This window comes from Chiloscyllium plagiosum, unplaced genomic scaffold (genome assembly GCF_037043375.1).
Source record: "Chiloscyllium plagiosum isolate Xiang-an unplaced genomic scaffold, Cpla_swu_hap1 HiC_scaffold_17, whole genome shotgun sequence".
Taxonomy (NCBI): domain Eukaryota; kingdom Metazoa; phylum Chordata; class Chondrichthyes; order Orectolobiformes; family Hemiscylliidae; genus Chiloscyllium; species Chiloscyllium plagiosum.
In genome coordinates, this window is record NW_028270155.1 from 14,176,243 (window position 1) to 14,203,350 (window position 27,108).

The following is a 27,108-nucleotide window of genomic DNA, read 5'->3' on the forward strand; positions in this document are numbered from 1 at the left end:
GGAGTGCGAGCCCAGCACAGCGGATATTGATTCCGAGTGAGGTGTGCGACCCCAGCACAGAGGAGATTGAACCCGAGTGAGGAGTGCGACACCAGCACAGAGGAGATTGACCCCGAGTGAGGAGTGCGAGCCCAGCACGGAGGAGATTGAACCCTAGTGAGGAGTGCGAGCCCAGCACAGAGGAGATTGAACCCGAGTGAGGAGTGTGAGCCCAGCACGGAGGAGATTGAACCCTCGTGAGGAGTGTGAGCCCAGCACGGAGGAGATTGAACCCTAGTGAGGAATGCGACCCCAGCACAGAGGAGATTGAACCCTCGTGAGGTGTGCGACCCCAGCACAGAGGAGATTGAACCCTAGTGAGGAGTGCGAGCCCAGCACGGAGGAGATTGAACCCTAGTGAGGAGTGCGAGCCCAGCTCAAAGGAGATTGAACCCTAGTGAGGAATGCAACCCCAGCACAGAGGAGATTGAACCCTAGTGAGGAGTGCGAGCCCAGCACGGAGGAGATTGAACCCTAGTGAGGAGTGCGAGCCCAGCACAGTGGAGATTGAAACCCAGTGAGGAGTGTGAGCCCAGCACAGAGGAGATTGAACCCGAGTGAGGAGTGCGAGCCCAGCACAGAGGAGATTGAACCCTAGTGAGGTGTGCGACCCCAGCACAGAGGAGATTGTACCCTAGTGAGGAGTGCGAGCCCAGCACAGCGGATATTGATTCCGAGTGAGGAGTGTGAGCCCAGCACAGAGGAGATTGAACCCGAGTGAGGAGTGCGACACCAGCACAGAGGAGATTGACCCCGAGTGAGGAGTGCGAGCCCAGCACGGAGGAGATTGAACCCTAGTGAGGAATGCGAGCCCAGCACAGAGGAGATTGAACCCGAGTGAGGAGTGTGAGCCCAGCACGGAGGAGATTGAACCCTCGTGAGGAGTGTGAGCCCAGCACGGAGGAGATTGAACCCTAGTGAGGAATGCGACCCCAGCACAGAGGAGATTGAACCCTAGTGAGGTGTGCGACCCCAGCACAGAGGAGATCGATCCCTAGTGAGGAGTGCGAACCCAGCACGGAGGAGATTGAACCCTAGTGAGGAGTGCGAGCCCAGCACAGAGGAGATTGCACCCGAGTGAGGAGTGCGAGCCCAGCACAGACGAGATAGTACCCTAGTGCGGATTGCGAGCCCAGCACAGAGGAGATTGAACCCTAGTGAGGAGTGCGACCCCAGCACGGAGGAGATTGTACCCTAGTGAGGTGTGTGAGCCCAGCACAGAGGAGATTATAGCCGAGTGAGGAGTGCGAGCCCATCACAGCGGATATTGATTCCGAGTGAGGTGTGCGATCCCAGCACTGAGGAGATTGAACCCTAGAGAGGAGTGTGAGCCCAGCACAGAGGAGAGTGAACCCTAGTGAGGAGTGCGAGCCCAGCACGGAGGTGATTGAAACCTAGTGAGGTGTGCGAGCCCAGCACGGACGAGATTGAACCCTAGTGAGGAGTGTGAGCCCAACACAGAGGTGATTGAACCCTAGTGAGGAGTGTGAGCCCAGCACAGAGGTTATTGAACCCTCGTGAGGAGCGTGAGCCCAGCACAGAGGAGATTGAACCCTAGTGAGGAGTGTGAGCCCACCACAGAGGTGATTGAACCCTAGAGGGGAGTGTGAGCCTAGCACAGAGGAGATTGAACCCTAGTAAGGAGTGTGAGCCCAGCACAGAGGAGATTGTACCTGAGTGAGGAGTGAGAGCCCAGCGTGGAGGAGATTGTATCCTAGTGAGGTGTGTGAGCACAGCAGAGAGGATATTGAACCCTAGTGAGGAGTGCGAGCCCAGCACAGAGGAGATTATAGCCGAGTCATGAGTGCGAGCCCAGCACGGAGGAGATTGAACCCTAGTGAGGAGTGCGAGCCCAGCACAGAGGAGATTGAACCCTCGTGAGGAGTGCGAGCCCAGCACAGAGGACATTGAACCCTAGTGAGGAGTGCGAGCCCAGCACAGAGGAGTTTGAACCCTAGTGAGGAGTGCGAGCCCAGCACAGAGGAGATGATAGCCGAGTGAGGAGTGCGAGCTCAGCACGGAGGAGATTGAATGCTAGTGAGGTGTGTGAGCCGAGCACAGAGGAGATTATAGCCGATTGAGGAGTGTGAGCCCAGCACAGAGGAGATTGAACCCTCGTGAGGAGTGCGAGCCCCGCACGGAGGAGATTGAACCCTAGTGAGGAATGCGACCCCAGCACAGAGGAGATTGAACCCTAGTGAGGTGTGCGACCCCAGCACAGAGGAGATTGAACCCTAGTGAGGAGTGCGTGCCCAGCACGGAGGAGATTGAACCCTCGTGAGGAGTGTGAGCCCAGCACGGACGAGATTGAACCCTAGTGAGGAGTGCGAGCCCAGCTCAGAGGAGATTGAACCCTAGTGAGGAATGCAACCCCAGCACAGAGGAGATTGAACCCTAGTGAGGAGTGCGGGCCCAGCACAGAGGAGATTGAACCCTAGTGAGGAGTGCGAGCCCAGCACAGAGGAGATTGAACCCTAGTGAGGAGTGCGAGCCCATCACAGCGGATATTGATTCCGAGTGAGGTGTGCGACCCCAGCACAGAGGAGATTGTACCCGAGTGAGGAGTGTGAGCCCAGCACAGAGGAGATTGAACCCTAGTGAGGAGTGTGAGCCCAACACAGAGGTGATTGAACCCTAGTGAGGAGTGTGAGCCCAGCACAGAGGTTATTGAACCCAAGTGAGGAGTGTGAGCCCACCACAGAGGAGATTGAACCCTAGTAAGGTGTGGGAGCCCAGCACAGAGGAGATTGTACCCGAGTGAGGAGTGAGAGTCAAGCGTGGAGGAGATTATATCCTAGTGAGGTGTGTGAGCACAGCACAGAGCATATTGAACCCTAGTGAGGAGTGCGAGCCCAGCACAGAGGAGATTATAGCCGAGTGATGAGTGCGAGCCCAGCACGGAGGAGATTGAACCCTAGTGAGGAGTGCGAGCCCAGCACGGAGGAGATTGAACCCTCGTGAGGAGTGTGAGCCCAGCACGGAGGAGATTGAACCCTAGTGAGGAATGCGACCCCAGCACAGAGGAGATTGAACCCTAGTGAGGAGTGCGAGCCCAGCAGAGAGGAGATTGAACCCTAGTGAGGGGTGCGAGCCCAGCAGAGAGGAGATTGAACCCTAGTGAGGAGTGCGAGCCCAGCACAGAGGAGATTGAACCCTAGTGAGGAGAGCGACCCCAGCACAGAGGAGATTGAACCTAGTGAGGAGTGCGACCCCAGCACAGAGGAGATTGAACCTAGTGAGGAGTGTGAGCCCAGCACGGAGGAGATTGAACCCTAGTGAGGAGTGCGAGCCCAGCACAGAGGAGATTGAACCCTAGTGAGGAGTGTGAGCCCAGCACAGAGGTGATTGAACCCTAGTGAGGAGTGTGAGCCCAGCACAGAGGTCATTGAACCCTCGTGAGGAGTGTGACCCCAGCACGGAGGAGATTGAACGCTAGTGAGGAGTGCGAGCCCAGCACGGAGGAGATTGAACCCTAGTGAGGAGTGCGAGCCCAGCACAGAGGAGATTGAACCCTAGTGAGGAGTGCGACCCCAGCACAGAGGAGATTGAACCCTAGTGAGGTGTGCGACCCCAGCACAGAGGAGATTGAACCCTAGTGAGGAGTGCGAGCCCAGCACAGAGGAGATTGAACCCTAATGAGGAGTGTGAGCCCAGCACAGAGGAGATTGAACCCGAGTGAGGAGTGTGAGCCCAGCACGGAGGAGATTGAACCCGAGTGAGGAATGCGACCCCAGCACAGAGGAGATTGAACCCTAGTGAGGTGTGCGACCCCAGCACAGAGGAGATTGAACCCTAGTGAGGAGTGCGAGCCCAGCACGGAGGAGATTGATCCCTCGTGAGGAGTGTGAGCCCAGCACGGAGGAGATTGAACCCTAGTGAGGAGTGCGAGCCCAGCTCAGAGGAGATGAACCCTAGTGAGGAGTGCGACCCCAGCACAGAGGAGATTGAACCCTAGTGAGGAGTGCGAGCCCAGCACGGAGGAGATTGAACCCTAGTGAGGAGTGCGAGCCCAGCACGGAGGAGATTGAACCCTAGTGAGGAGTGCGACCCCAGCACAGAGGAGATTGAACCCTAGTGAGGAGTGCGACCCCAGCACAGAGGAGATTGAACTCTAGTGAGGAGTGCGACCCCAGCACAGAGGTGATTGAACCCTAGTGAGGAGTGTGAGCCCAGCACAGAGGAGATTGAACCCGAGTGAGGAGTGCGAGCCCAGCACAGAGGAGATTGAACCCTAGTGAGGTGTGCGACCCCAGCACAGAGGAGATTGTACCCTAGTGAGGAGTGCGAGCCCAGCACAGCGGATATTGATTCCGAGTGAGGAGTGTGAGCCCAGCACAGAGGAGATTGAACCCGAGTGAGGAGTGCGACACCAGCACAGAGGAGATTGACCCCGAGTGAGGAGTGCGAGCCCAGCACGGAGGAGATTGTATCCTAGTGAGGTGTGTGAGCCGAGCGCAGAGGAGATTGAACCCGAGTGAGGAGTGCGACACCAGCACAGAGGAGATTGAACCCTAGTGAGGAGTGCGAGCCCAGCACGGAGGAGATTGTATCCTAGTGAGGTGTGTGAGCCGAGCGCAGAGGAGATTGAACCCGAGTGAGGAGTGTGAGCCCAGAACGGAGGAGATTGAACCCTAGTCAGGAGTGCGAGCCCAGCACAGAGGATATTGAACCCTAGTGAGGAGTGCGAGCCCAGCACAGAGGAGATTGAACCCTAGTGAGGAGTGTGAGCCCAGCACAGTGGATATTGATTCCGAGTGAGGTGTGCGACTCCAGCACAGAGGAGATTGTACCCGAGTGAGGAGTGCGACCCCAGCACAGACGAGATTGTATCCTAGTGAGGAGTGTGAGCCCAGCACGGAGGAGATTGAACCCGAGTGAGGAGTGTGAGCCCAGCACGGAGGAGATTGAACCCTAGTGAGGAGTGCGAGCCCAGCACAGAGGAGATTGAACCCTAGTGAGGAGTGCAAGACCATCACAGCGGATATTGATTCCGAGTGAAGTGTGCGACCCCAGCACAGAGGAGATTGTACCCGAGTGAGGAGTGCGACCCCAGCACAGAGGAGATTGTACCCTAGTGAGGAATGCGAGCCCAGCATGGAGGAGATTGAACCCTAGTGAGGAGTGCGAGCCCAGCACGGAGGAGATTGTATCCTAGTGAGGTGTGTGAGCCCAGCACAGAGGAGATTGTATCCCAGTGAGTTGTGTGAGCCGAGCACAGAGTAGATTATAGCTGAGTGAGGAGTGTGAGCTCAGCACAGAGGTGATTAAACCCCAGTGAGGAGTGTGAGCCCAGCACTGAGTAGATTGATCCCTAGTGAGGAGTGTGACCCCGGAACAGATGTGATTGAACCCTAGTGAGGAGTGCGAGCCCAGCACGGAGGGGATTGAACCCTAGTGAGGAGTGCGAGCCCAGCACAGTAGAGATTGTACCCGAGTGAGGAATGCGAGGCCAGCACGGAGGAGATTGAACCCTACTGAGGAGTGTGAGCCCAGCACAGAGGAGATTGAACCCTAGTGAGGAGTGTGAGCCCAGCACAGAGGAGATTGAACCCTAGTGAGGAGTGTGAGCCCAGCACAGAGGAGATTGAACCCTAGTGAGGAGTGTGAGCCCAGCACAGAGGAGATTGAACCCTAGTGAGGAGTGCGAGCCCAGCACAGAGGTGATTGAACCCTAGTGAGGAGTGCGAGCCCAGCACGGAGGAGATTGAACACTAGTGAGGAGTGTGAGCCCAGCACAGAGGAGATTGAACCCTAGTGAGGAGTGTGAGCCCAGCACAGAGGAGATTGAACCCTAGTGAGGCGTGTGAGCCCACCACAGAGGTGATTGAACCCTAGTGAGGAGTGTGAGCCTAGCACGGACGAGATTGAACCCTAGTGAGGACTGCGAGCCCAGCACAGAGGAGATTGAACCCTAGTGAGGAGTGTGAGCCCAGCACAGAGGTGATTGAACCCTAGTGAGGAGTGTGAGCCCAGCGCAGAGGTTATTGAACCCTCGTGAGGAGTGTGAGCCCAGCACAGAGGAGATTGAACCCTAGTGAGGAGTGTGAGCCCACCACAGAGGTGATTGAACCCTAGTGAGGAGTGTGAGCCTAGCACAGATGTGATTGAACCCTAGTGTGGAGTGTGAGCCCACCACAGAGGATATTGAACCCTAGTGAGGAGTTCGAGCCCAGCACGGAGGAGATTGAACTCTAGTGAGGAGTGCGACCCCAGCACAGAGGAGATTGTACCCGAGTGAGGAGTGCGACCCCAGCACAGAGGAGATTGAACCCTAGTGAGGAGTGCGAGCCCAACACAGAGGAGATTATAGCCGAGAGAGGAGTGCGAGCTCAGCACGGAGGAGATTGAATGCTAGTGAGGTGTGTGAGCCGAGCACAGAGGAGATTATAGCCGATTGAGGAGTGTGAGCCCAGCACAGAGGAGATTGAACCCGAGTGAGGAGTGCGAGCCCCGCACGGAGGAGATTGAACCCTAGTGAGGAATGCGACCCCAGCACAGAGGAGATTGAACCCTAGTGAGGTGTGCGAACCCCAGCACAGAGGAGATTGAACCCTAGTGAGGAGTGCGAGCCCAGCACGGAGGAGATTGAACCCTCGTGAGGAGTGTGAGCCCAGCACGGAGGAGATTGAACCCTAGTGAGGAATGCAACCCCAGCACAGAGGAGATTGAACCATGGTGAGGAGTGCGAGCCCAGCACAGAGGAGATTGCACCCGAGTGAGGAGTGCGAGCCCAGCACAGAGGAGATTGAACCCTAGTGAGGAGTGCGAGCCCAGCACAGAGGAGATTGAACCCTAGTGAGGAGTGCGAGCCCAGCACAGAGGAGATTGAACCCTAGTGAGGAGTGCGAGCCCATCACAGCGGACATTGATTCTGAGTGAGGTGTGCGACCCCAGCACAGAGGAGATTGTACCCGAGTGAGGAGTGTGAGCGCAGCACAGAGGAGATTGAACCCTAGTGAGGAGTGTGAGCCCACCACAGAGGTGATTGAACCCTAGTGAGGAGTGTGAGCCTAGCACAGATGTGATTGAACCCTAGTGAGGAGTCTGAGCCCACCACAGAGGAGATTGAACCCTAGTAAGGTGTGGGAGCCCAGCACAGAGGAGATTGTACCTGAGTGAGGAGTGAGAGTCAAGCGTGGAGGAGATTGTATCCTAGTGAGGTGTGTGAGCCCAGCACAGAGCATATTGAACCCTAGTGAGGAGTGCGAGCCCAGCACAGAGGAGATTATAGCCGAGTGATGAGTGCGAGCCCAGCACGGAGGAGATTGAACCCTAGTGAGGAGTGCGAGCCCAGCACAGAGGAGATTGAACCCTAGTGAGGAGTGCGAGCCCAGCACAGAGGAGATTGAACCCTAGTGAGGAGTGCGAGCCCAGCACAGAGGTGATTGACCCCTAGTGAGGAGTGCGAGCCCAGCACAGATGTGATTGAACCCTAGTAAGGGGTGCGAGCCCAGCACGGAGGAGATTGAACCCTAGTGAGGAGTGCGACCCCAGCACAGAGGAGATTGAACCCTAGTGAGGAGTGCGAGACCAGCACGGAGGAGATTGAACCCTAGTGAGGAGTGCGAGCCCAGCACAGAGGAGATTGAACCCGAGTGAGGAGTGCGAGCCCAGCACAGAGGAGATTGAACCCTAGTGAGGTGTGCGACCCCAGCACAGAGGAGATTGTACCCTAGTGAGGAGTGCGAGCCCACCACAGCGGATATTGATTCCGCGTGAGGTGTGCGACCCCAGCACAGAGGAGATTGAACCCGAGTGAGGAGTGCGACACCAGCACAGAGGAGATTGACCCCGAGTGAGGAGTGCGAGCCCAGCACGGAGGAGATTGAACCCTAGTGAGGAGTGCGAGCCCAGCACGGAGGAGATCGTATCCTAATGAGGTGTGTGAGCCGAGCGCAGAGGAGATTGAACCCGAGTGAGGAGTGTGAGCCCAGAACGGAGGAGATTGAACCCTAGTCAGGAGTGCGAGCCCAGCACGGAGGAGATTGAACCCTAGTGAGGAGTGTGAGCCCATTACAGCGGATATTGATTCCGAGTGAGGTGTGCGACTCCAGCACAGAGGAGATTGTACCCGAGTGAGGAGTGCGACCCCAGCACAGACGAGATTGTATCCTAGTGAGGAGTGTGAGCCCAGCACGGAGGAGATTGAACCCGAGTGAGGAGTGTGAGCCCAGCACGGAGGAGATTGAACCCTCGTGAGGAGTGTGAGCCCAGCACGGAGGAGATTGAACCCTAGTGAGGAGTGCGAGCCCAGCACAGAGGAGGTTGAACCCTAGTGAGGAGTGCGAGCCCAGCACAGAGGAGATTGAACCCTAGTGAGGAGTGCAAGACCATCACAGCGGATATTGATTCCGAGTGAAGTGTGCGACCCCAGCACAGAGGAGATTGTATCCTAGTGAGGTGTGTGAGCCCAGCACAGAGGAGATTGTATCCCAGTGAGTTGTGTGAGCCGAGCACAGAGTAGATTGATCCCTAGTGAGGAGTGTGACCCCGGAACAGATGTGATTGAACCCTAGTGAGGTGTGCGAGCCCAGCACGGAGGGGATTGAACCCTAGTGAGGAGTGCGAGCCCAGCACAGTAGAGATTGTACCCGAGTGAGGAGTGCGAGCCCAGCACGGAGGACATTGAACACTAGTGAGGAGTGCGAGCCCAGCACAGATGTGATTGGACCCTAGTGAGGAGTGCGAGCCCAGCACGGAGGAGATTGAACACTAGTGAGGAGTGTGAGCCCAGCACAGAGGAGATTGAACCCTAGTGAGGAGTGCGAGCCCAGCACAGAGGTGATTGAACCCTAGTGAGGAGTGCGAGCCCAGCACGGAGGAGATTGAACACTAGTGAGGAGTGTGAGCCCAGCACAGAGGAGATTGAACCCTAGTGAGGAGTGTGAGCCCAGCACAGAGGAGATTGAACCCTAGTGAGGCGTGTGAGCCCACCACAGAGGTGATTGAACCCTAGTGAGGAGTGTGAGCCTAGCACGGACGAGATTGAACCCTAGTGAGGACTGCGAGCCCAGCACAGAGGAGATTGAACCCTAGTGAGGAGTGTGAGCCCAGCACAGAGGTGATTGAACCCTAGTGAGGAGTGTGAGCCCAGCGCAGAGGTTATTGAACCCTCGTGAGGAGTGTGAGCCCAGCACAGAGGAGATTGAACCCTAGTGAGGAGTGTGAGCCCACCACAGAGGTGATTGAACCCTAGTGAGGAGTGTGAGCCTAGCACAGATGTGATTGAACCCTAGTGAGGAGTGTGAGCCCACCACAGAGGAGATTGAACCCTAGTGAGGAGTTCGAGCCCAGCACGGAGGAGATTGAACCCTAGTGAGGAGTGCGACCCCAGCACAGAGGAGATTGTACCCGAGTGAGGAGTGCGACCCCAGCACAGAGGAGATTGAACCCTAGTGAGGAGTGCGAGCCCAGCACGGAGGAGATTGAACCCTCGTGAGGAGTGTGAGCCCAGCACGGAGGAGATTGTACCCTAGTGAGGAGTGCGACCCCAGCACAGAGGAGATTGTACCCGAGTGAGGAGTGCGACCCCAGCACAGAGGAGATTGAACCCTAGTGAGGAGTGCGAGCCCAGCACGGAGGAGATTGAACCCTCGTGAGGAGTGTGAGCCGAGCACAGAGGAGATTGTATCCTAGTGAGGTGTGTGAGCCCAGCACAGAGGAGATTGTACCCTAGTGAGGAGTGCGAGCCCAGCACAGAGGAGATTGAACCCTAGTGAGGAGTGCGAGCCCAGCACAGTGGAGATTGAACCCGAGTAAGGAGTGTGAGCCCAGCATGGAGGAGATTGAACCCTAGTGAGGAGTGCGAGCCCAGCATAGCTGAGCACTTAAGGAGGACTGCAATATTGAATTTTTAATTTTGTTTCTTTATTTTTCTATTTTATGCTAACAAGGACTTTAATGTTGAACTTTTAACTACTTTTCCTTATTTTTCTACTTTGTAACTAAGATTTTGTATCGAGCTAACTTAGTACCTAAGATGGTGCTAGGAATGGTGACATTGTACACGCTTCACTGTCCTCCTGTATCCCTGCATGTGACAATAAAATCCAAATCTAAATTTAGTATCACTGGACTAGTGCTTCAGAACACTTGGTCAATATTCTGTCAACGTGGCTTTGAATCCCACCAGAGTAGATCAAGGCATTTGAATTCAATGAAGACCTAATTTTAACCACTGCTGATTGTCATAAAAACCCAACTGGGGATTTACTAATGGTCTGTAGGGAAGGATATCTGCCTTCCTTACTTGGTTTGGCCAGCATGGTTTACTTGTAGCTGCCCTATGGCCAATTAGGCTTGGATTATATGGCATGGCTTAGCCAGCATTGCCTACATCTATGAAATAATTAAAGAAATCCTATTGCACATATCGTGAGACCACACATGCCATTCCAGGTACTTTTTTCATCTCTTTATCTATACTTGTTAGAGAGACAGAGTGGTGAAGGTTTATCAGACTGACTTCTGTGATGGCAGGACAGTCCAACAAGGAGAGATCAAAAAAATTGCATCTATGATTTTATGTTGTTACTTTCAAATCTCTTCATTTCCACATGTTACAAAAGATTTCCTCCAAATATGCACTACTCATTTCTGCAATGTTAGGACCCTCGTTTGCAATATTTATCTACCTCCACATTTCCACCAATAAATAATGGTGTTGTCACTCATTTGACCATTATGTTTCTCGAGTTTCCAGTCAGTTCCCACTTCAGTTCCTGCTTGTCTGGGATTTCTGGAAAAGGCCTCACATTGACAGCCTTTTCACTTCTCCCCATATCACCCATTCCTCCTTCCTGTTTGCTGTTTCATTTTAATTTCCTGTTATCACTGAGCAATTAGAGATATTGCTTATCAACAGTACTTTTAACAATAGTCTCAAGCAGCAGCAATAATCTTCAATCTTTGATCATATGTAACCCAGAGGTTGACAGATTTTTGATTCTCGATGGTATTGAGGGTTATGGGGAGAGTATGGGTAAAAGTGGTCAATCGACTGTTGTTAAATTAAATGGGTGGAACAAGCTCAATGAGCTCAATGGCCTCTTCCTGGCCCTATTTTCCAGCAGAACTACCTTAGGATATCAGAAAGCAGCTTACAGTGAAGTGTAATGGAGATAACACGTCAGCCAATCTGCAATGAGGATGAGATACGTGGGTTTTTGTTAAAGCTATGTTGCTGAAGGAATAAATCCTCAGTTTCTTGCAGTGTTTCCCGAACATTTTGCCCATTATGACCCCAGTTTGATGCGTGAAAATTGTCATGACCTCCTTGTGAGATGTGTCAGAGAGGGATGGGACAGGAGGAGACTGTAAAAGCTGGCCCTATTGGGGGAGGACAAGGGAGAGGGGACAGTTGTTACAACTCACTCTGGGCTTCTGTTGCCACCTCAGAGCCCAGAACTCCAAAACATCAGCTTATTGGGAGTCCTGACTTACAAGCGACGTAGGATCACTCCCATGCTCTTCTTCAAAGCAGTGCCTTGGGATCTTTTGCATCCACATGAGAGAACATAAGAGTAGCCAGTGTAAAATCTCTGTGGGAACATAAGAGTAGCCAGTGTAAAATCTCTCTGGGAACATAAGAGTAGCCAGTGTAAAATCTCTGTGGGAACATAAGAGTAGCCAGTGTAAAATCTCTCTGGGAACATAAGAGTAGCCAGTGTAAAATCTCTCTGGGAACATAAGAGTAGCCAGTGTAAAATCTCTGTGGGAACATAAGAGTAGCCAGTGTAAAATCTCTGTGGGAACATAAGAGTAGCCAGTGTAAAATCGCTATGGGAACATAAGAGTAGCCAGTGTAAAATCTCTATGGGAACATAAGAGTAGCCAGTGTAAAATCTCTATGGGAACATAAGAGTAGCCAGTGTAAAATCTCTGTGGGAACATAAGAGTAGCCAGTGTAAAATCTCTATGTGAACATAAGAGTAGCCAGTGTAAAATCTCTATGTGAACATAAGAGTAGCCAGTGTAAAATCTCTATGTGAACATAAGAGTAGCCAGTGTAAAATCTCTATGTGAACATAAGAGTAGCCAGTGTAAAATCTCTGTGGGAACATAAGAGTAGCCAGTGTAAAATCTCTGTGGGAACATAAGAGTAGCCAGTGTAAAATCTCTATGTGAACATAAGAGTAGCCAGTGTAAAATCTCTGTGGGAACATAAGAGTAGCCAGTGTAAAATCTCTCTGGGAACATAAGAGTAGCCAGTGTAAAATCTCTGTGGGAACATAAGAGTAGCCAGTGTAAAATCTCTGTGGGAACATAAGAGTAGCCAGTGTAAATCTCTCTGGGAACATAAGAGTAGCCAGTGTAAAATCTCTCTGGGAACATAAGAGTAGCCAGTGTAAAATCTCTGTGGGAACATAAGAGTAGCCAGTGTAAATCTCTCTGGGAACATAAGAGTAGCCAGTGTAAAATCTCTCTGGGAACATAAGAGTAGCCAGTGTAAAATCTCTCTGGGAACATAAGGGTAGCCAGTGTAAAATCTCTCTGGGAACATAAGAGTAGCCAGTGTAAAATCTCTGTGGGAACATAAGAGTAGCCAGTGTAAAATCTCTCTGGGAACATAAGAGTAGCCAGTGTAAAATCTCTCTGGGAACATAAGGGTAGCCAGTGTAAAATCTCTCTGGGAACATAAGAGTAGCCAGTGTAAAATCTCTGTGGGAACATAAGAGTAGCCAGTGTAAAATCTCTGTGGGAACATAAGAGTAGCCAGTGTAAAATCGCTATGGGAACATAAGAGTAGCCAGTGTAAAATCTCTGTGGGAACATAAGAGTAGCCAGTGTAAAATCTCTGTGGGAACATAAGAGTAGCCAGTGTAAAATCTCTCTGGGAACATAAGAGTAGCCAGTGTAAAATCTCTGTGGGAACATAAGAGTAGCCAGTGTAAAATCGCTATGGGAACATAAGAGTAGCCAGTGTAAAATCTCTGTGGGAACATAAGAGTAGCCAGTGTAAAATCTCTCTGGGAACATAAGAGTAGCCAGTGTAAAATCTCTCTGGGAACATAAGGGTAGCCAGTGTAAAATCTCTCTGGGAACATAAGAGTAGCCAGTGTAAAATCTCTCTGGGAACATAAGAGTAGCCAGTGTAAAATCTCTCTGGGAACATAAGAGTAGCCAGTGTAAAATCTCTGTGGGAACATAAGAGTAGCCAGTGTAAAATCTCTGTGGGAACATAAGAGTAGCCAGTGTAAAATCTCTATGGGAACATAAGAGTAGCCAGTGTAAAATCTCTGTGGGAACATAAGAGTAGCCAGTGTAAAATCTCTCTGGGAACATAAGAGTAGCCAGTGTAAAATCTCTCTGGGAACATAAGAGTAGCCAGTGTAAAATCTCTCTGGGAACATAAGAGTAGCCAGTGTAAAATCTCTGTGGGAACATAAGAGTAGCCAGTGTAAAATCTCTGTGGGAACATAAGAGTAGCCAGTGTAAAATCTCTATGGGAACATAAGAGTAGCCAGTGTAAAATCTCTGTGGGAACATAAGAGTAGCCAGTGTAAAATCTCTCTGGGAACATAAGAGTAGCCAGTGTAAAATCTCTCTGGGAACATAAGAGTAGCCAGTGTAAAATCTCTGTGGGAACATAAGAGTAGCCAGTGTAAAATCTCTGTGGGAACATAAGAGTAGCCAGTGTAAAATCTCTGTGGGAACATAAGAGTAGCCAGTGTAAAATCTCTATGGGAACATAAGAGTAGCCAGTGTAAAATCTCTCTGGGAACATAAGAGTAGCCAGTGTAAAATCTCTCTGGGAACATAAGAGTAGCCAGTGTAAAATCTCTGTGGGAACATAAGAGTAGCCAGTGTAAAATCGCTATGGGAACATAAGAGTAGCCAGTGTAAAATCTCTCTGGGAACATAAGAGTAGCCAGTGTAAAATCTCTCTGGGAACATAAGAGTAGCCAGTGTAAATCTCTATACAAGGGCTCTTGTGGCACTGTGGTCATGACCCTCCCTCTGAGATGCAAAGTCTAGGTTGAAATCTCAGCTGTCCCTGGGGGAAGGGGACAGTCTGAACCAGTTGATTTAAAGGAGCTCCTGTGACACAGAGGTAGTGCCCTTACCCCTGGGCTGGAAGGCCAGGGTTCAAGTCCCACCTTCTCTACATGTGTCATAACATGCTTGAGCAAGTTAATTCTCAGAGAGTCATGGCTTAATGTCACAATGCTCCTCCCTCGGCTCTGCAGTGGGATTTGAACCCAGGGCCTTTTGATAAGATTGCAACCAACTGAGACCCAGGTCACCAATGTAAAATGCCCTCATTCCTGATGAAGGGCTTTTGCCCGAAACGTCAATTCTCCTGCTCCCCAGATGCTGCCTGACCTACTGTGCTTTTCCAGCACCATTCCAATCTTGATATGGAGATGTAAGTGTTGGACTGGGGTGTACAATGTTAAAAATCACACAACACCAGGTTATAGTCACAACCACCTGATGAAGGAGCGGTGCTCTGAAAGCTAGTGTGCTTCCAATTAAACCTGTTGGACTATAACCTGGTGTTGTGTGCTTTGTAACGTTGTACACTCTAATCTTGCCTCCAACCTCCAGCATCTGTAGTCCTCACTTTCGCCTTCAGTGAAAATGCCCTGCTCCTCACTAAAGGAAGTAACACTGGAAGTATGGGTTGCTGCATAAACACATTTGAGGACACACACATATATGACGGGGGGGAAGAATTCGGTTTGTAAACAGAAAATACGATTAAGTAACCAAAGGAATGTAACTAATAATAAAAAAGACAAGGAGATTCGATGTGTGAGTGGGTGAGGGAGCTCAGCATAAGCATGAAAGGACTGTGTTAGTGCCAATATTGCACACAAGAGCTGGTCAGAGACGGCACCGCCTCTCTCTCTATATATGTAAGACGTTCACCTTAATCTCTGCTTCTCTAGGCTGTCAACTCTGCACTTTGATTTAAATCCCCCCCCCCACCTTCCACTGGGCTCTAACCCTGTCATCAAGTGGATTCGGGATTTCGCTATGGCTGCAGCAAAGCTCCTCTCCATCCTCTGTGTCGCTGTGGCCATAATAACTTTGACTGCAGCCCAGTCCAGATCCAAAGCGTCAAAGTCTGGGAAAGGTAATGCAAGTTCCATTTCTGCTTTCCACGTCTTGCGGTGTGCGGGTGTAAATGGCCAAGGTAGAAAGTTAGCTTTGTCCATTGGAGATCTGATTTATCCACATCCCGCCGCTTCGTAAAAGGAGCAGAAAGCAAAATAGAAGGTGAAAATTAAATAAAAGTAAGGGACAGGACTTTAAGTATCTTCCTGCATGTAACCAACGAATTGAACAAAATAACGTCAACCACCTTTAATTCGTTGGGCTCATATTTACTGTTCAATCGTGTCTGTCACTTTACAATGAGTACCTTACAGTTTCAGACTTGCATTTTCTTTCATCTTTAACTCGTGTAAACTGAATGTTTTCACAGTCAAAAACATTACACTGAACTCACACTGCAATTAACTCAGGGAAACAGTGTCATTCTCGATCGCGTTGAATCCAATGCAGATCCAGCATGAATCACATTATTTTTTTCCCCTTCAGCCTAGCAAGGAGAGGCTACTTACTTCCAAGAGTTGGGCTGAATTTTAACCTGCCCTGTCCTGCAGGAAACTGAATGAATGGACCGAGTTTAAAACTGGCTTGATGTCCTGAACAATGTTTACTCCGCTGAATTCAATCGAGGAGAGCTGTCAGCTGTTCGCATGACAGCTCAGGTTAAAATTGACCCTAAAATTCCTGCGTGGATCTTGCATTCTTTTAAAGCAGAATACTGTAGGATGCTGGAAATCTAACATTCAGCCATGATCGTCTTGAACGGCAGACGGGGCTCAAAGGGCCGAATGGCCTACTCCAGTTTCTCAGAAATAAAGACAGAAAGCACTGGAGGAACCTCAGCAAATCTCAGTGCTTTTTGAGTCCCTTAACTCCTTCGAAGACTCAAGAGGCTAGCTCTGTTTCTTTGCCCACTGTTGCAGGCCCCCCAGCGCTTACTGGTATTTTTATGCATTTTTAAAAAAATCTGTAGCTGACGTGTTCAGGGTCTTCTGCCATTTGCCAAGACTGTGCGAAAGGCAACACCACTATTTTCAAACTCAAGCGCAGTGCTTCTCTAACTGAGTCCCAGTGCGACCCACATGTAACAATCCCTCAGTGAGAATTGTGTGTGCTGGGGAGGGGGTGATTGCTATGCGAGCAGGAGTATGGCATAGGGTCTTGATTCCACCAGCCTCCCCAGTTTGTGAAGCCCTGCCCTACTCTCAACTCCATTAACTTGAGCAAATTATCCCTGCCTTTACACTGTCTGTTACTCTTTCTTGAATGTCATGCTTTAATCAGGCATTAGCTTCTTATGCAATGCAGTTTGTTTTGGACAGGGGCTCTGGAGCTATTGAATTAAAGGTTTATAGACTAATTGTCCCTCATCAAGAGCTTCCTTCAATTCTTTGTTGGCTTGCAGGGAGCTGCATGGAACTATTGTCTCTGGGTCCGTTATAATTAATTTTCTGCTTTTGCTTTGAAGGGAATGTGTTAACCTGTGATTGAGTTATCATTAACCCCTTAAAACTCAATAATCACAAGCTGCAGTGATTGACATTTACCAGATGAGCAGCTTTGCTTCCTTCTGGAATAACACGCAGACAAAGAAAAAGAATAAATTGCACAGTGTAGGGTCATTACCTCCTCAGAGACACCTCACAGTTGTTTGCCGGGAGGGGTTATCTGCTCCAACTGCTCCACCTACTCAACAACGTCCAATACAACCATACACACAATGTTTACACACAAGGATGAAGCTCAGTGACTGTCACTCAGTTCAGAAACCGGTACATTGCAGTCACTGCTTTGGTTAGGTTGGAAGGACAGAGTCATAGAGTCATAGTGACGTACAGCATGGAAACAAACCCTTCGGTCCAACTTGTCCATGCCAACCAGATATCCCAACCCAATCTAGTCCCACCTGCCAGCACCCGGCCCATATCCCTCCCAACACTTCCTGTTCATATACCCATCCAGATACCTTTTAAATGTTGCAATTGTATCAGCCTCCACCACTTCCTCTGGCAGCTAATTCCATACACGTACCACCCTCTGCGTAAAAAACGTTGCCCTGTAGGTCTCTTTTATATCTTTCCCCTTTCACCCGAAACCTATGCCCTCTAGTTCTGGACTCCCCCACCCCAGGGAAAATACTTTGTCTATTTATCCTATCCATGTCCCTCATGATTTTATAAACCTCTATAAGGTCACCCCTCAGCCTTCAATGCTCCAGGGAAAACAGCCCCAGCCTGTTCAACTTCTCCCAAAGCTCAAATCCTCCAATCCTGGCAAAATCCTTGTAAATCTTTTCTGAACCCTTTCAAGTTTCACAACATCTTTCTGATAGAAAGGAGACCAGAATTGCACGCAATATTCCAACAGAGGCCTAACCAATGTCCTGTACAGCCTCAACATGATCTCCCAACTCCTGTACTCAATACTCTGACCAATAAAGGAAAGCGTACCATTGTGGATGAATATGTGTCAGATCAACTCGCCATTATTCTACATTATACATGGAATATCTTCACCTTCAAAGGTGTTTTCAGATAGATTTCCAACTCAGTACTCAGGCCACTTCGAGCTGGGTCAGCAGCAGCCTTATAAATGTTGTTCTAGGTGGTGGAGTTGCAGGCGATAACCTTTTGCCATCACCTCCAGTCTGCCAGCTCATCCCTGTTTCTATTGCTGCACTGCTGGTGGCTGTTGTCTTAGCCCACATAAACTCTGGGACTACACCGCCAAACCTATCCACCTCCTGATTCCCCTCGTTAAAGCCTACCTCCCTGACTCGGGTATTAGTCACTATCCTAACATCTCTTGGTGCAGCTTGACAACAAATGTTACATAGCAGTGTTTTTGACATTTGCCTCGGGATGGCTAACATAATAAAGACAGTGCAAAAAGCAAGTATTTATGTATGTGCTGGAATAATAAAGAAGGATTTGCAGGGCAGTGGGAGGAAATGGTGGGATTGCCTGGTATGGATACAATGGGCTGAATGGCCTCTGCTATATCCACTCTGTAATTCTAAATACATTGGGTTTAGATGAGGATGCGTGCAGGATCACCTGGAATATACTTCTTGGTTCAATCGCCTTCTGCCATTAAATGAGAAGGTAGATCAAGGTACAAGACAGGAGGAATTGGCTCTGGGGCAAGTGAGGAAACAGACAGTGGGTCCAGAGGAGTTGTTCGTGATGACAGCAGAACCATGACCAGCATTCTCTACCCAAGGAAATGAGAGAGACCGTTATGATATGAAAGCGTTGAACTCAGTGGTGAGGCTGAAAGGCTGTACAGTGTCTCAGTGGAAGTGGCATGGTTGTTCTTCATGCTTGTGTTGGCTCCAATTGGTGTTCTTTGATGTGAAAAGCAATGAACACACTCCTTATGCTAGTGAATCAAAATATTCAGATTGGAGCTTCCTTTGGCACCATCCAGTGTTAAAGCACCACCTTGTGGTACAAAACATGAACTGAACATTAAATGCTCAAACTTTCAAGGGAAGTGAATTAATGCCCATCTTCGGCTGAGATGCGGAAATATTTTTTCACAAATAGGGTGGTCAGTGTGTGGAATTCAAGCATGCTCAAACATGAAGCATTTATTCATAAGAACATAAGAATCAGGAGCAGGAGTAGCCCATCCAGCCCTAAGACTCTGCTCCGCCATTCAATAAGGTCATGGCTGATCTTTTAGTGGCCTCAGATCTACTTCCCCGTGGTCTCACCATAACCCTTAATTTCCTTACTGTTCAAAAATTCATTTATCTTAACTTTAAAAACATGCAATGAGGAAGCCTAAACTACTTCACTGGGCAGGGAATTTCACAATTCAGTCCTAAATCTGCTTCCCCTTATTTTGAGGCTATGGCTTCTAGTTCTGGTTTCACCCGCCAGTAGAAAAGAAACCTCTCTGCTTCTATCTTATCTGTTCCTTTCATAATTATGTCTAAGATCCCCCCTCATTCTTCTAAATGAGTATAATCCCAGTCTACTCCATCTCTCCTCATAAACCAACTCTTTCAACTCGGGAATCAACCTAGTGAATTTCCTCTGCACCTTCTCCAGTGCCACTACATCCTTTTTCAAGTAAGGAGACCAAAACTGCACACAGTACTTCAGGTGTGACCTCACCAGCACCGTGTACAGCTGCAACATAACCTTCCTGCTTTTAACCTCAAACCCTTTAGCAATGAAGGACAAAATTCCATTTGCCTTCTTAATTACCTGTTGCACCTCCACACCAACCTTCTGTGATTCATGCACAAGGGCACCAAAGTCCCTTTGCACAGCAGCATACTGCAATTTTTTACTGTTCTTCTTACCAAAATAGATGTCTTTACATTTATCAACATTGTACTCCATCATCCAGACCTTTACCCACTCAGTTAAACTATCTATATCCCTCTGCAAACTTTCAGAGTCCTCTGCACACTTTCCTCAACCACTCATCTTAGTGTCATCCACAAACTTCAACACACCACACATGGTCCCCAACTCCAAATCATCTATATAAATTGTAAACAACTGCATTCCCAACACTGATCCCTGAGGCACATCACTAGTTACTGACTGCCAACCCGATAGCACTCTTTGCTTCATTCTTGTCAGGACGTCGCCATAAATACTTGAAAAAAAACTTTTTTTTTGCACATTTTATCATCAAAGTTCCAACTATATTCAGAATAATCCATTTGGTCCATTGATCCTGCTCAATATGATCATGGTAGATCCTCTATCTCATCACTATATTTTTGCTTTTTCTCCATACCTCTTGATTCCTTTAATACCTAATAAATGTTATCAGTCTCTTTCTGAAGTATACTCAATGACGTGAATGATTTCCACAGACTGACCATTCTGTGAGTGAAGAAATGTTTCCTTATCGCAACCAAAGCTGGGCGTGAGCCCACTTCTCTTGAATTTCCACGCTTGGCTCACCCTAACCTGAGAGACAACTCAAGTTTTTTTCTCTCTCACTCATTACCTACCATCTCTTCTTATGGACCTTTAAGTGACTCTGGCATAGGCACATGAATGATAGTAAAATGAAGGGTATGTAGGTTAGTTTCATCTTAGAGTAGGATAAAAGGCTAGCACAACATCGAGGGCCGAAGGGCCTGTACTGTGCTGTACTGTTCTATGTAGCGACACATCTTTCAGTACAAAGTGTTATCCGTCACTGAATGCAGCAGACCGACACATTCAAAGTCCAGGACAACTTGCTGTGGGAAGGACAAAAAAAAGGTTGGGGCGGCTGTCAGAAAGGCTCAATGGAGAAGGGCTGCCATCTAGACACCTCCTGCCTGAGGGGCTGGAACATGTGTAGCACCTGTCACATCATATGCAAATGTAAACTGTGAATTGCAAATAGAATCTGTAAGTGTGGAGAGGCCCCCCACAGTGCCCTTTACCAAACTGTATTGCACTTTGTGTAAAGCGAAGCTTGAGCTGTTAAGTAACGGCCTTTTCCCAAATTTTAGTAATATTTTCTAAGTGAAAGCAAAATGCTTAAGAAATTTTCATTGCAGATTGAAATGTCATAAAAATGTGAAAAGTGTCACAAAGTGAGTGAAGCCTCTTATTACTAATTATAATGGAAAATTACAGTGCTGCATAATATTAAAATGAATGACTGCAGAAAGTGAGGCCTGTTGTTTTGGTCAAGTGTGTTAATTAGAGAGTTTTTCCCCAACCTTTCCTGTTGTTCTGTTTAAGTTTCAGTCCAAACTTTCAAGAATTTTTTTTTCTTAAATTTTGTGTTTAAACCCCACAGGCAAGGACGATTTGAGGAATGAAATTGACAAACTATGGCGAGAGGTCAATTCACTTAAAGAAATGCAAGCACTGCAGACTGGTAAGTAATCCTACTGTGTTAGAGTGAGATGTGGGCTGTATTTCCACTCTGAATGCAGCTACATTCAGGAAAAATGGTATTACTGTTATTGTTACACCGATTGTATTGAAAGAAATGTGTTGGTAATCATGCCTCATTTCTCGGTGAATTACCTTTGTAGTATAAATGTTTAACTCGATCATCAAAAAGGCCAATTGTTTCCCTTCTCTGCTGCTGTCCAAAGTAATCATTGAATATAAAACCAAACGCATTCTTAAAACAATTTACACAACTTGCTAATATCAGCTACAATCCAGAATTAGATTAATATCCCCTTTTAATTCCAAACAGCTGCATCCACATAACACAAAAGTTAACAAAGACTCTGCAGAGATGATCCTTTAATGAGAGTGAAGGAAAACCCGTCATTGTCAAATGGTCTGAAAAACAAAATATAGATTTTATTGAATTCTAATGTTTAAAGGTGTTTATTATTGACCAATTTGAACCACTGATAGCTGTAGACCAATGGAAGATCTAACAATTAGTACTTTGATGTGAATGGGAATCAACCAAGCTTGATCCAAGTCTTTGGATAGCAGTCACAGATCTGCTTCTCAGGATTTACAAAATAATCAAACTACTGAAATGTAGAAACTTTATCAAGTTCCGAAAGACTTCAACCAAGAGAGGGAGGGAAAGGGATTTACAGCCTTCCTGAAGCTTTGAAAGTGCTATGCAGTCATAGAGTCATACAGGGTAGAAACAAACCCTTCGGTCCATCCAGTCCATGCTGAACATAATCCCAACCTAACTAGTCCCACCTGCCCGCTCCTGTCTAATATCCCTCAAACCTTCCCTATTCACGTATCTATCCAAATGTCTTTTAAACATTGTAATTGGACCCACATCCACTAAATACTCAAAAAGTTCATTCCACATGCGAACCTCCCTCTGTGTTTTTCTGTATGGTTCTCTAGGTATGTCAACCAGAAGTTAAAGCCAGAAAGAGTTGTGAGAAAACCTTCAGCACAAGATCTCCATCGTCTCTTCAAAGCCAAGATTTCTAGTAATTAATGCAATAAAGCCCATCTCTTATTGCATAAAGCTTTGCTTGGTTCTTTTTCCAAAGTCATTTGACTCTTTGTAATCAGCAGGTGAATCAGAGACCACATTAAAACTTTGATCTAATTTCTAAGAGACAGTATGAATACCTCCCTCAAACCTCTGGTATAATATGGAAAGATTCCAAATTGCTCAATATCTTCCAGTTTTCATATAGTCCATAAATATAAATATGTATTCATAACAATATTTTAATTACAAACTACTCATTCCCATTCCTAATACAAGCTTCTACAATTTCCAAACATAAACCCACTGCAAATGCATGTGAAATATCTAGACTTCAGGATATTTTGGGCTTGTCAGTATTAATACCAATATTTTTCTTTGTCTTCCCAGTTTGCCTGAAAGGGACAAAAATTCACAAAAAGTGCTACCTGGCATCGAAAAGCGCAAAGAGCTACCATGCAGCAAATGAAGACTGTATTGCCCAGGGAGGGACGTTGAGCATCCCCAGAAGCAGTGATGAAGCTAACTCCCTCCGTAGCTATGCCAAGAAGAGCGTGACTGGGGCCAGGGAGTTCTGGATTGGTGTCAATGATATGACCACTGAGGGCAAATTTGTTGATGTGAATGGATTGCCGATTACTTATTTCAACTGGGATCGGAATGAGCCACGTGGGGGAACACGTGAGAATTGCGTGGTGGCTTCAATTAACAGCCAAAGCAAATGGTCTGACGAGGTGTGCCGTACCGAGAAGAGATACATCTGTGAATATCTCATTCCTTAGAGCTGTCGATCATGTGGCAAATTCCAGACTGACTGCTGTCATTACATTTATTACTTTTATTGCCATATTCCTGATCTCTGTTTTTCAGGTGAAGAAGTTTGAATAAGATTTTTAAGGGATACATAATTTGAATAATGCATAAGGTAGAAATTCACCTTCGGCGACATCATTAAAACATTTCACAAGCTGCCCTTTATATTGAATATTGAGAAGAATGTATAATGGGTAATGCAGATGAACCCATTGGGTTCCCATTTAAGATGAATTTCTATCTGTCTTTTCAAGGTTTTTTTTTCTATAGATCCGGTATTATTTACCAGGATTAGTACTCAGAGTCAGGAATGTATCTTCAAAAGTCTGTTTATAAACCCTTTGAAATTATGTTCAAGGATTTACCCACATATTTTTGCACAATTCCTTAGCTTTTTGAAAAGCGGATTCAGCAAGCTCACGCTCAACAGCTCCCATAAAACAAAGGAATTGTCCCCCAACATGTTAATTCTTTTAGCATTGATCGTCACACTGTATAGCTCAAAACATAGACCTTTTTAATGTCAATATTATCAACAGAATGATTCTTAGTCATTGTCAACCATGTAGCACAGATGTGGACCTTACTTTTCCCTTAGGACTACAACCAGTTTTAGTCAGACTTAGAGTGGTCTACCTCAGAAAATAGCACACACAGTGTGTTCCCCAGTTTGATCCCACCTGGCTGGTTCATCAAATAGAGATTATCTTCCATCTGCAGTACTTTTCTAACTAATAACCAACAATGTTCAAAGGAAATTGTTTAAAAAATAATACCGCTATGATTTTTCACCTGACAGCAATTTCCAGGAGATTAAATTTTAATTCCTAGCAACTTCAGGACATTTCTGGAGTTAGGAAACAGTACAAAGCAGTGCTGGGCTGGCAAGGAGTTGTCCTATCTCCGTCATTAGGAAGAAAATTCAGGCCAGGTATCCTTTACTACCATCCATGTTAAGCATTATATTCTGCATATGTTTCCTATTGCATGTATTGTTTTCTTAAAGGAAATCTATCCTGAGTCCTTATTATGTTTCATGGTTATGTCTTTAGACGCAACACAGTGGAATTGTATAGCCTATTATTACTTATCAGGTTTGTTTTCTATATAAAGACATGCAATTTTCTTTAAACATTTCAGGTTCTGCCTCATTGCAGTCATTTCAGAGAAAACATATTTGCTCAATCAGTCTACTGCGCAACATTTAGTATTAATTGAGACCTTCCTTGTGTTAAGGTTCTACTGCGAGATGTTGATCTCACATTACTCCCTGACATGAAATTGTGAAGTTTCTGGCTAGCGACTGATTGTGGTGTTTTTTTTCTAAAATCTGCCCAAAGCTCTTGCTATGTTCCTCTCCTTGGGGTAGAGTTCCTGCTTTTGACACAGATGCTGATAGATCTGCTGAGTTTCTCTAGCAATTTCTGCTTCCTTTGCAAAATCCACTGGGTTAGGTTACAATTCAAGTTTCAGCTTAAGTTTGCTTGCATAAGCACAGAAACTAAAGTCTACCTTGAACCAATACAATTAGATGGTTTCAGAAAAAGCAATTACACCTTTCTCTTTCCATTACATATTTAAGAAACAACTACACAGTGATATCAATGAGCTTCATCCCACCATCCAACTTACCACGGACTACTCTTTAGTATCGGTCTCATTCCTGGACACATGCATCTTCATCAAGGATGGGTACCTCAGCACCCCACTCTACCGCAAACCTACGGATAACCTCGCGATGCTACAATTCTCTAGCTTCCACCAAAGCATCTTAAAACAGCCATCTCCTATGGACAAGCCTTACGCATACACAGGATCTGCTCAGATGAGGAGGAATGTGACAGGCACTTGGAAGTACTCAGGGATGCCCTCATAAGAATGGGGTATGATACTCAACTCATCAATCGCCAGGTCTAACGTGCCACAGCAAGAAACCGTAGTGACCTCCTCAGGAGACAGACATGGGGTACATTTTGTTGTCCAGTACTTCCTGGGAGATAAAAATCTATGCCATGTTCTTCCCAGCCTGCAACACATTATCAATGAAGAGAAGCACCTCGACAAGACCTTCCCCACACCTCCACTTCTCACCTTTAAACAACCACCAAATCTCAAACAGTTCATTGTTCACAGCAAACTGCCCAGCCTTCAAGACAGCATTGACTATAATCCCAAACAACCCTGTCTTGGCAACCAACACAAGACGTGTCAGAGTGTCGGCATAGATACCACCATTTCTCGTGGGAACACCACTCACCAGTAAAGCAGCAGGTGCTCATGTGACTCGGCCAACATTGTCTATCTCAGTCGCTGCAGGCAAGGATGCCCTGAGGCATGGTACATTGGCAAGACCAAGCAAAGGCTACGGCAATGGATGAATGGACACTACACAACAATCAACAGACAGGAGTGTTCCCTCCCAGTCGGAGAACTCTTCAGCGGTCCAGGACACTCGACTTTGGACTTTTGGGTGACCATCCTCTAAGGAGAAAGTGAGGTCTGCAGATGCTGGAGATCAGAGATGGAAATGTGTTGCTGGAAAAGCAACACCTTCCACCCTGACCTCAAATTCACCTGGACAGTCTCAGATTCCTCCCTCCCCTTCCTCGACCTTTCTATTTCTATCTCAGGCGACCGAATCAACACGGACATCTACTACAAACCAACCGACTCCCACAGCTACCTGGACTACACCTCCTCCCATCCTGCCCCCTGTAAAAACGCCATCCCATTCTCCCAATTCCTTCGGCTCCGCCGCATCTGCTCCCAGGAGGACCAGTTCCAAAAACGCACATCCCAGATGGCCTCCTTCTTCAAGGACCGCAATTTCCCCCCCGACGTGGTCGACGATGCCCTCCACCGCATCTCTTCCACTTCCCGATCCTCCGCCCTTGAACCCCGCCCCTCCAACCGCCACCAGGACAGAACCCCACTGGTCCTCACCTACCACCCCACTAACCTCCATGTACAGCGCATCATCCGCCGCCATTTCCGCCACCTCCAAACGGACCCCACCACCAAGGATATATTTCCCTCCCCTCCCCTATCAGCATTCCGTAAAGACCACTCCCTCCGTGACTCCCTCGTCAGATCCACACCCCCCACCAACCCAACCTCCACTCCCGGCACCTTCCCCTGCAATCGCAGGAGGTGCAAGACTTGCGCCCACACCTCCCCCCTCACCTCCCTCCAAGGCCCCAAAGGGAACTTCCATATCCGCCACAGATTCACCTGTACCTCCACACATATCATCTATTGCATCCTTTGCACCCGATGTGGCCTCCTCTATATTGGGAGATGGGCCGCCTACTTGCGGAGCGTTTCAGGGAACACCTCTGGGACACCCGGACCAACCAACCCAACCACCCTGTAGCTCAACATTTCAATTCCCCCTCCCACTCCACCAAGGATATGCAGGTCTTTGGACTCCTCCATCGTCAGACCACAGCGAAACCACGGTTGGAGGAAGAACGCCTCATCTTCCGGCTAGGAACCCTCCAACCACAAGGGATGAACTCAGATTTCACCAGTTTCCTCATTTCCCCTCCCCCCAGCCTGTCTCAGTCAAATCCATCAAATTCAGCACCGCCTTCCTAACCTGCAATCTTCTTCCCGACCTCTCCGCCCCCACCCCAGTCTGACCTATCACCCTCACCTTGACCTCTTTCCACCTATCACATTTCCGACGCCCCTCCCCCAAGTCCCTCCTCCCTATCTTTTATCTTAGCCTGCTGGACCAACTTTCCTCATTCCTGAAGAAGGGCTAATGCCCGAAACATCGATTCTCCTGTTCCCTGGATGCTGCCTGACCTGACCATCCTCTAAGACAGACTTAGGGACAGGCAACAACGCAAAGTGGCCAAGCAGAGCCTGATAATCAAGTTCGGTACCCATGGAGATGGCCTCAACCGGGACCTTGGGTTCATCTCACACTACAGGTGACCCCACTGCGCTATACACTCTCTCTCTCTCTCTCTCTCTCGCACACACACGCACACACACGCACACAGACTGTCTCTCATATGCACACACCTGCAAACCCCCGTACTTACCCCTTGCATGCACCCCCTCACAGGCTTGTACCCCATCACACTCACACGTATATGACCAAGCTTATACACATACATACACACACCCTTTCACATGCACTCACACCCACATGCACACACACCACATGCACACATTCACTCTGTCTCTCCTGCACATATACACATGTAGATTTATGGAGTGAATTTGTATTTGCAGAATTGTGTTTTATTTTGCTCAAAACCTGCATAAATCCATGTCAGATTCGGT

At 48.0% G+C, this 27,108-nt stretch overlaps 1 protein-coding gene and 1 long non-coding RNA gene across 2 annotated transcripts in view; one reads left to right on the forward strand and one right to left on the reverse strand.

The window, feature by feature from the left end:
• The window catches only part of LOC148147283 (uncharacterized), a 127,373-nt gene extending 111,731 nt beyond the window's left edge, over nucleotides 1-15,642 (reverse strand). The window contains exons 1-2 of the long non-coding RNA XR_015759849.1: nucleotides 15,612-15,642; nucleotides 11,482-11,579 (exon numbers count right to left, since the gene is read on the reverse strand). This is a non-coding gene — a long non-coding RNA (uncharacterized LOC148147283). The remainder of the gene's footprint in view (nucleotides 1-11,481; nucleotides 11,580-15,611) is intronic.
• On the forward strand, nucleotides 14,911-23,951 carry LOC122558662 (tetranectin-like protein). Its single transcript, XM_043707459.2, has 3 exons — nucleotides 14,911-15,121; nucleotides 20,866-20,946; nucleotides 22,390-23,951. The coding sequence occupies exons 1-3, from the start codon at nucleotides 15,022-15,024 to the stop codon at nucleotides 22,779-22,781; spliced, it is 573 nt and encodes a 190-aa protein (XP_043563394.1). The 5' UTR covers nucleotides 14,911-15,021; the 3' UTR covers nucleotides 22,782-23,951.
• Nucleotides 23,952-27,108: the final 3,157 nt, after the last annotated feature.

Coding starts and splice junctions, on each gene's coding strand:
- LOC122558662 (XM_043707459.2), top strand. CDS start 15,022: ATGGCTGCAGCAAAGCTCCTCTCCATCCTCTGTGTCGCTGTGGCCATA. Junction 15,122..20,865: donor AGCGTCAAAGTCTGGGAAAG/GTAATGCAAGTT, acceptor TAAACCCCACAG/GCAAGGACGATTTGAGGAAT. Junction 20,947..22,389: donor AATGCAAGCACTGCAGACTG/GTAAGTAATCCT, acceptor TTGTCTTCCCAG/TTTGCCTGAAAGGGACAAAA.